Source organism: Physella acuta, unplaced genomic scaffold (genome assembly GCF_028476545.2).
Source record: "Physella acuta isolate Inbredline_101_S28 unplaced genomic scaffold, ASM2847654v3 ptg000291l, whole genome shotgun sequence".
In the NCBI taxonomy this organism is placed as follows: domain Eukaryota; kingdom Metazoa; phylum Mollusca; class Gastropoda; family Physidae; genus Physella; species Physella acuta.
This window is the reverse complement of record NW_026731810.1, coordinates 960,583-970,708: the sequence shown is the minus strand read 5'-3', so window position 1 is coordinate 970,708 and position 10,126 is coordinate 960,583. Positions and strand designations below refer to the sequence as shown.

At 33.1% G+C, this 10,126-nt stretch overlaps 1 protein-coding gene across 1 annotated transcript; it reads left to right on the top strand.

The window, feature by feature from the left end:
* Positions 1 to 1,825: 1,825 nt before the first annotated feature.
* On the top strand, positions 1,826 to 2,285 carry LOC131939754 (coiled-coil domain-containing glutamate-rich protein 1-like). Its single transcript, XM_059298239.1, has one exon. The coding sequence runs from the start codon at positions 1,926 to 1,928 to the stop codon at positions 2,274 to 2,276; it is 351 nt and encodes a 116-aa protein (XP_059154222.1). The 5' UTR covers positions 1,826 to 1,925; the 3' UTR covers positions 2,277 to 2,285.
* Positions 2,286 to 10,126: the final 7,841 nt, after the last annotated feature.

Sequence of the window (10,126 nt, the reverse complement as noted above, 5' to 3'; positions counted from 1 at the left end):
CAATGGTTTGTGTCACCCCCCCCCCCCCCCCCCAAATAAAATATTTTTTGTTCGCATCCAGGACCAATAACTCTGTTATGCAAGGTTGTTTCCATTATTCTGAATACATAGTCTTGTTGAGCAGAAAATGATAGTATCCGCTTTATATAATGTTTACAATTCAATCGTAATTGACCATTTATAGTGTAGTTTTCTTTAAAAATAACACTTTTTTCAATAATAATCAAATGAATGTCGGTTAAAATATATTTACATTCAAAAGATGTGGAAGAAAAAGCGCTAAAGTTTAAAACAGGATTAAGATAATTTCATAAGAGGAATGTATGTTCGGGCCAGTGGCTTTCGGGCATTTGTCGCATTTAGGCAAGTGTCCATTCGGGAAATCGGCCTTCAAGCAAACGGCATTAGGTCAAGTCTCTTTCTGGAAAACGTCCAGCTCCCATATATATATATATATATATATATATATATATATATATATATATATATATATATATATATATATATATATATATATATATATATACACATATATATGTATATGATCTATTTGTACATTGGTAATCCTTCTTGATCAATACACCTTTCCATCTTAATCAAATGTTGGTTTCCATATAATTTTATCACTTCCTACCTGTATCAGCTACGTATGGTCGCGTCTTACGGTCAGTGGCGGAACTAAAAAAAATGTCTGGGTCCCCCACCCTGTATATATATATATATATATATATATATATATATATATATATATATATATATATATATATATATATATATATATATATATATATATATATATAATCTCCTTATTGTCACATTTTACTCCAGAGGCTGATCTATTTGTTCATTGGTAATTCCTCTTGATCAACATTCTTTCAGTGCTCAACTATTATCCAAAGGCTACTTACATATACTTCAATAGGTCTGGTAAGTAGGTCACACACCAGTTCTACGGCCCAATAAAACCTGCATTAGCCTTAGAACTGGTTGGTGACCTACTTACCAGCCCTATTGGTGGCAATTAGGTATAACATTTTTTTTTTAAATATAACTTTTACCAACGATGTAAAAACTGCGCATATTATCATATAAAAGGACTGTAAGGCGCCATCACACCTTTCTGATATAGATGGGAATCGATAAAAAATTAAGGCAACAAGAATTTGATCAAGACGGACAAAACAGAGATATATTTAATAAACTTATGATGAATTTGAAGTTCTGATATACGATTTCACACCATTGCGCGCAATACTTTAAAGTAGCGCGAATTTATTTTTGGCTTTGTATTTGTGTAGCATAACTCCTATTAGGTGTAATACTAAATAAAAATTAATAAAATTAATTTGTATTTCTAAAATACACATCGAAATAGAATAAAACAGTTTTAGAACTAACAAATTTTAATTTATTTAGTCTGGTATAATTATTCTGCCTTACCATTAATATATCAAATAAATATTTACTTTTTATAACAAAATTTAAACACCACAAATTTCTTACTTCATATTTACTTTATAATAAAATTTTTCTAGTTATTGTGCACGACGTTTCACAATTATCTAGAGCAGGGGTCTCCAAACTACGGCCCGCGGGCCGGATGCGGCCCGCGAGGTCATCTCATCCGGCCCTTGGAGATATTTTAGTCCACGGAAAAAAATGTTTGTTGTAGGTGGCTGAGGAAAAATGCCACCCCAATGAGATGCCTGGAAGAAACTCTGGCCCCCGAACTTATACTTGATAGTTAATGCGGCCCTCGGGCTGAAAAGTTTGGAGACCCCTGATCTAGAGACTTGAATAATCAAGTCGAAATACATACAGTCTGGGTGAAGCCTGCGGCTGGGTTTCGTTCGCATCTCGTTCTTTGTCGTGGAAGGAACAACAGCGTTTCTATCGTCGTCCGCTGAAAACCACGCAATTTTACAATGCCTGGAACAAAGGATGATGTTGCTGTTGAGTCAGAAACAAAAGAGACCACAGAGCCAATTGTAGCAAAGACAGTCGAAGATGTGAAAGGCAAAGCTGATGAGGCTGATGCTGAAGCAGAAAAACAAACAGAAGAAAACACAAAAAAAAAAGAAGATTCAGAAGAAAATACAAATGAAAATGCTAACTCAGAAGAGACAGAATCAAAAACAGAAGAAACAACAGCAGAAAAGCGATCTGTAGATGAAAAAGAAAGTGAAGATGCAGAAGATGAAAGTCCGAAGAAAAAGGCAAAGACAGACTCAAATGAATCATCGAATGGCACCACAGAAACAACTGAATCTGCTTAGTTCTATTATATATATTTATATATATATTTTTTCCTTTTAATTTTGAACTTAATCACAAAATTGTAAAAATGTGTTTATCATCATGTTCAGGAGAAAACTGAGATATTTATAGTCAGGTTGTACACTTCATCATGGTTCTCATCATTTGTACTGTTCTTGTAATAAACATCTTAATGTAAAAAAAAAAAAAAAAAAAAAAAAAAAAAAAAAAAAAGTCGAAATACATAGTCATATATTAATAAACAACAGTGTTACAAGCGCTTTTCACATACAGAAATCAGTTAGACAAGGTTGTCCTTTTATACATCCTTAGCTTAGAACCCCTACTAGAAAACATTAGACAGGACAACTCGATAAAAAGGACTGTACATTCCAAACACGGTAGGCAAGAAAATACTTGCATACGCAGACGACACTACTTTCTTAGTACAAACAGAAAAAGCATTACAGACTGTAATATACAAATTCAACAACTTTGAGAAAGGAAGCGGGGGAAAAATAAACGCAGAATAATCAAAAGTAATGGGTATATGCAAATGGAAAGGTAAAGATAATTATCACATAGACATAACAATAACTGACAAACTCAGAATTTATGAAATAACCTATACCAGCGATTCCACAAAAAACGACCATGAAAATTGGGCCACACTGAAAAATAAAATAAATCACAATCTGGTAAAATACCAATACTGCACTGCAACCATTTTTGCCAGAGCTGCATTAGTAAACAGATATATCATTCCAAAAATAATTTTCGTAGCAACGAACTCTACAATACCCAACTCATTTATTAAAAAAAACAAACAAGCACATAAGAGAGATTATTTTCAAAAACACTATTAGAAACTTTAGCCACAAAACCTTAATACAAAATAAATTAAATGGAGGTATAGGGCTACACGACATTCATACTAAAACAAACACCTTCCGATTAAAACATCTGGATAGAATAAGGATAGAACCACATTATCATCCATTAGCACAATACTACATAGGGCATTTTAAAATTAAACATCATAACACCACACTATGGGGGAAATGACATAGGCAGCTTTTATAAAGGAACGCTAGAAATATTCCAAGGAAACAAAAGCATTATTGGGGAAGATACAAAAAAAAGATATACGACATCCTAATTAAACAACAAGCGACACCCTTATACCCGAGAATTAGTTGGACCAGGGAACACAATATAATAGACATTAAAGATACATTAAGAAACCTACATAATGAACGCATTACACCTAAGAAAGGGAAGTGACATACAGACTGATTTTTAATACAACTCCAGTTTCACGAAATACAAAGTCAAATCAAAATGTTAAAATAACATGTCAAACACAAGATACACAAGAAACTGAGAAACACATGTATTTAGATTGTTTATTAGTACAGAAAGCAAAGCAAACACTTGCGAAAATATTAAAAACCACAAATGAAACAGCCACAACAAAAAAAGCAATCACACTTAATTTAATTAACACGACTAGACAAAGAACAGAAGAAGAAAACAGACTAGTAGCAACGGCTATTTATAGATCGACTGTATGGCAAATTAAGAATAAATTCATATATATTTTTCACAACATACACGGACACCGAGTTAAAAGAAATATTACAAGCAAAGCTAAGACATAGACTGGGAACTCTCACTTAACTGGGAAAAAAATATACAGGAAAGCAATAAATAAAATATTAATTTTAATTTAGACAGTCTCAAACCAAACATCACTCGATCAGCCCTCAAGTAAATTAACATTAGAACAATCTTCTGTTTCACAGGTTTTATACAAGTGCACAACCTGAATGGTAGAAAGAGATACACACCTCACCCCCACCCACCCACACACTTCCCCCCACTCAACCGGACAGGAGGATATTTCAAGGTAGCGTTCCCTCATCGCCAAGGGTTAATTTTATGTCATGGAAATTTTTGGAATGATAGATCAGTATGAGTATTACAGAGACACTTCTCCCAAGGTCGTTTCTATTTCTGTCCATGTATGACTACAATGTAAACTTTTGACTCCGCAGCTAAGGACGGAGCACAGTAAACTAAGCAGTCAAGAGAAACCTAGTTTGCACACCTTATTTAAGTCTAGTTCTCATGCCATTTTATTTTCTCCCTTTAATTATTATATATGCAATTGATGTTCATGTCTTTAATGCTGTGTAAAACTATCAAACAAATTATTATTACTGATTTAAATAATTAAAACAATTGAATTAATAAAACAAACTGTTCGAGGACTGTATAGATATAGATGTTTGAAAGGGAAGAATGTTTGCTTTGATGTGTCTCGTTGTAATAATATAACTTTTCCGATTGCTTAAAATTTGTATCATTTTAATTCTCTGTAATCACACATTTATTTTAGCTCTACTTAAAAACCCAAATTCCACCCAGTCCCCCCCCCCCCTCACCCACCACGCCGAGGGAAAAAAAAACCCCTTGAATCATCATTTAATTACACATTTGCATTTTCAGGTTGTTTTTTTCTATTTTTGAAATTTTGTTTTATATTAAGATGTTTTGTATTAGATTTATGTATAAGTAAACCATCTTAAATGAATGAAAGTAGGCTACAAGTAAGAAAGAAATATTACTATTGTAAATCTGTATCAGTCCTCACAAGCTTTGGCTTTGCTTTTGTGTAGCTTAACTCATGAATAATAACTAATTTTAAGTTAAAAAGAAATGTTACCACTAATAATTATAGCATTAATTTTGAAAAGTTCTTATAAAATCAAACACCATAAATTTCATAGAACATTTCAGCTTTATAACTTATAGTTGTGTTAGGACAGTGGTTGCTTTCATTGGCTTTATTTGTCCTTTTAACAAGTAAACATCATAATTTCTTCCAAAAGTTTAGTTTTTATAATATAAAGTTACTTATACTTAATGGTTGCTTTATTTGGTATAATTATCTAGCTAGAGACTTGAATGATCAAGACCAATTAATTAAATTATAATATTAATGTGCTAGTAAACTGTAGGGGTGACAGACTTGCTTTCAATTTCAATTTCAAAAATTTGAAGCATTTAGCGCTATCAAGTTTGTAAGCTAATGTTCCAAAAAGGTTTAGCATTAACAGTGTTGAGATTACTCGAACGAAGTGGAGATGATCCGACTATCTCTTCCTCCCTACATCTCTGCCAACCATCCTCTATAACAGTGGTTACCAACCTTTTTCGAGTGGCGACCCCCTTTTATAGAGGTAAGTGACCCGCGACCCCCATAAAATTAAAAAGCCGAATTTAGTATGGAAATTAATAAGCACTAAAATAAGATTTTCTAGAAGATTTTCAATATGAACTACTCTTGATAACTGTTTTAATACGATGAGTAAAATTGCATGCTATTTACTAAATATTCGCGGTTAAGTCATTGTTAACGCCAACCTATGTCATTATCAACATTCAATTTATTTCTTAATTTTGTTTTTAAATCAGAGAATAGTGTTGAAAGGCTATTCTCGAAAAGTCAATCAATTTTACGTTTGGGTATGAATGGTGAATAATACACCAAAATTGTGTGAGCAGTTTTTTCATCTTAGGCGGAATCATTCTGCAAATCAAATAATTCATCGTGTAATTCATCGGAAATGCTGGCAACATCAAGGGAAGTAGAGAATGGGTAATGCGTCAATGCAGATTCTTCTTCTTTCAGCTCAGAGAAATAGCGCCGCAGTTCGTTTTCAAGAGATTCAAGACGCCCAGAAATCGCTTCTTTCAAAATTTTAATGATCTCACAATCAGATTCATCTACCACACTGCAGAGTTTCTCAAATGTACAACATTTCCAAGATTTATTTTATTCGCCAATTTTGCAGCTTTGATAAAAATGCCCCGAGATTATCATAGAAAGTAATGATCCTCGTTCATTTTCCCCGAAGCTTCAGGTTGAGCTTACGTTGATGTTTGAATATATCTCCTAGGTATGATACTCTCTCCAACCACTCTATGTCGTTTTAAGTATACCAAAAGGTATTGTTTCCTTTGCACTTCCAAGAACAATTTAATGTCAGATTTCATTTCAAAAACACAATTCACAACAATTCGTTTGACAGCCAGCGTACTGTAGTGTGAAAAAGCAGAACCTCGTGATCTATAATAATGTCTTTGCTCCAGATTAAATATAATGTACGACTGTTACTAGCAATGGAGTCTTGATGACAAGGGCTTACTGGTAAATCACGCAGACATTCTTCTAAATATTTATGTTTTGTTTCTCATTACTTAGGTTTAGTATACCATTTGGCAAACCACCAGAAGGCCCTTCGCGACCTCCAGGTTGGGAACCCGTGCTCTATAAGCTCAAGTCAATTAATGCCCAAGGTTAAAACATTTTATAAAACATGTTTGTACTTCTTTATATTCTTTATTAATTTAAAAATACCTTTTCTAACAAGCAGCAATGTAAACACAGAGTAACTGATTAGTTCACTTGACCGTTTTACACGCTTATACGTTGCGGATGTAGTTGGGAATCGTTGTAAGTATATGGTTAAAGAATATTGATTAAGACACAAGCGACAACGATGCATATATGGGCCTGCACCTTATAATGATAAGATGTAATATTTTACACCATTTCGCTCAATCTTTTAGCATTAAATGGATATATTTGTTTCATTGGTTTTGTGTATTATGTGTCTAAATAACTAAAACATAATAAAATAAAGTTTTATATCTAAAGTAGAAATTTAAATTTTAAAAATGTATTGTGTGCAGTATACATGTTTAACTTTATTATAAATAAAATATTGTTTTAAGTTCTTTTTAAACTTAAATCGATTTTGATGTTAAAAAAGAACTGCTTATTAAAATTATGCAGGCCTTGTAAACTAAGGTAATGCTAACTTCAAACTTAGATATACTGTGGTAGCTCAATACACAAGTGCCCTATCATACAATATTTTTTTGATATGAGACTCCGCCTAGATAAAGTGCTATAATTAAAAATGCTAGTAAATTTGAGAGCAGTAGGTTTCACAGTTTGTGGATAGAATTTATCATTTTCTAGCGTATTCGACCCCGTGCGTTGTCTGACGAATAAATTTTAAGATGATTTTATCAATAGAGAAAACTCGCACCCTTCATGGGTACCGCCCTTGCGAAATAAAAAAAAAAAGTATATCTGCACAAAGCTCCCCTGGAGTGTTCTTAGCATCTCCCCAACGGTGTTAAACCGGAACCAACTTTTGTTTTTACATCCCGTATATTAAACAAAAGTAGAATCGCGCCCTGCCGGGGCGACACCCCTACAAATCGGGCAAGTAGCTATCGGGCATTTGTCGCAATCGGGCAAGTGTCCATTCGGGAAATCGGTCTTCGAGCAAACGGCATTAGGTTAAGTGTCTTTCTGGTAAACGTACGGCTCCCATATATATATATATATATATATATATATATATATATATATATATATATATATATATATATATAATCTCCTTGTTATATATATATATATATATATATATATATATATATATATATATATATATATATATATATATATATATATATATATATATAATCTCCTTGTTGTCACATTTTACGCCTGAGGCTGATCAATACACCTTCAGTGCTCAACTATTATCCAAAGGCTATTTACATATACTTTATTTAGTGGCAATTATGTGTAACATTTACATTTTTAAAAAATACGAGCCGGCCCGCGGCATAACATACGCCGCTATTTAGTGGTTTCTAATTTTCAATAATTCATAATTTGTGAATTCGACAGTACCAACGCTGACACTGAAAATATTTCTTTAAAACACTATAAGTAGCTCGTTAAGGACCATAACCCCCCCCCCTTCCTTCCCTCCCCCCCCTCCTCCCCCCCCCCCTACGTTTAAAATCGTTGGCTCTGCTTGTAAACATTTAGAGTGAACACAGCTCACTAAAACCATGTAGGGGTGGGGAGGTAGGGAGAGCGTTTGCAGCTTGTTTTCTAACGGCTCGAAGAAGAGAATTATATATATAGATTACTTTAACCAAGTAGTAACGATGTAAAAACTGCGCATATTATCAGGTTAAATGACTGTACGGCGCGATCATACGTTTCTGATATAGATGGGAATCGATACAATATTAAGGCAACAAGAATTTTGATACAGTCAGAGAAAACAGCGATGTATTTAATTAACTTAAGATGAATATAAAGTTCAGCTATAAGATTTCACACCATTGCGCGCAATACTTTAAAGTAGCGCGAATTTATTTTTGGTTTTGCATTTGTGTAGCATAACTCCTATTAGGTGTAATACTAAATAAAAATTAATAAAAATTAATTTCTATTTCTAAAATACAAATCGAAATAGAATAAAACAATTTTGGAAGCAAACAGTTTTTAATTTATTTATTGAGGTATAATTCTTTCGCCCTTAACATTAACAAAACAAATAAATGTTTACTTTTTATTACAAAATGTAAACACCACAAATTTCTTACATCATATTTACTATATAATAAGCTTTTTCTTGTTAGTATATACATGCAATCGAAATAATTATCTAGAGACTTGAATGATCAAGTCGAAATAAACTGAACAGTATTCAAATGGTCCCTAACCCAGGAGTAGGTAACCTTTTGTGACGGAAGAGCCAAAAGATGCAATTTCAAAATTAGTACTTTTTTTTATTATTTAGGATTGGTTGTATATATATATATATATATATATATATATATATATATATATATATATATATATATATATATATATATATATATATATATATATATGTATATATATATATAATTTAAATAAATAGCTTTAAAAATGAAATAATATTTATTCATATTTTTAAAAAAAATACGCATGTTTCCCATAAAACATATTAAAGTATTTGAGCTAGCTCTGCTAGAATAATAAAATTAGTAATCAAATAATATAACTTTAATCATTGAATATTTACATCAGTTATACCAATGGGAGCGTTGACCTTGCATGCCGTATGAAAGTTTACTTCTTGTTTTAGGAGGATTCAAGCACGCCTCTAGATTTGTATTTGTTAGTTGGCTTCTTTCTTAACTTTTTATTATATGCATGTAAAAGAACTCTTGCTAGCACGAATATGTTGACCTAAAGATGGTCAGCACTCCAGATGTCAAGGTCTCCACGTTACTGTACCATCCTGCAAATCTATTCCATGCGTCACGTATCAGTGCCTCAACTCGCGATATTTATTTTACAGCTGTCCAGTTGTGCAGCATAGCATGCATTGAAGTGAACGAGTGAAGGGGAATGAATGGGGGTGAATGTTGTTGTACTTGGTACCCTGTCCCGTTCGACCTTCTTCAGTTCTCGTGCTGTGAGTTGTAATAGTCCGGTTTGTACCAGTTTATGAAAGTGTATATAAGGTGTATGAAAACGTGTGTGATGGCCTCAGTTTTGTCCAAATCTCCAAAGTTAGTACAGGTTAGGTTTAGACTAGTTTTTAGCCACTGTATCTTAGTTTACTAGCTTGTGTATTTTGTGTTTAGACTAGACTGTTATGTGTAGATAGTGTATATACTATTAAAATCTTTTAGTTTTCAACGAGCCTTTGTTTCATTCAGTCTTGTTTTGTAACCCGTTTGTGGTTGTTTGTCTTATGTGTTGCGCTACGCATCGGATCACCCGAAAGGCGTGTCCGTGTGTTCACAACATATTATTGGGGGCTCAGCCGTGATTTGAACTAGACTGTTTGTTTTCGTGTCGCGCTGTCTACACATCAAGTTAGGTCTATTCTCGTGTGTACAGTGGCTTAGTTCTTAGTACTGACTATAGCGTAGGGAGAACTGGACGGAGGTCAGACAGTCAGTTGTCTAACCAGATGTCAACCGACCTGTAATC

Bases quoted from the DNA above. Each gene is read 5' to 3' on its own strand.
- LOC131939754 (XM_059298239.1), top strand. From the start codon at position 1,926: ATGCCTGGAACAAAGGATGATGTTGCTGTTGAGTCAGAAACAAAAGAG.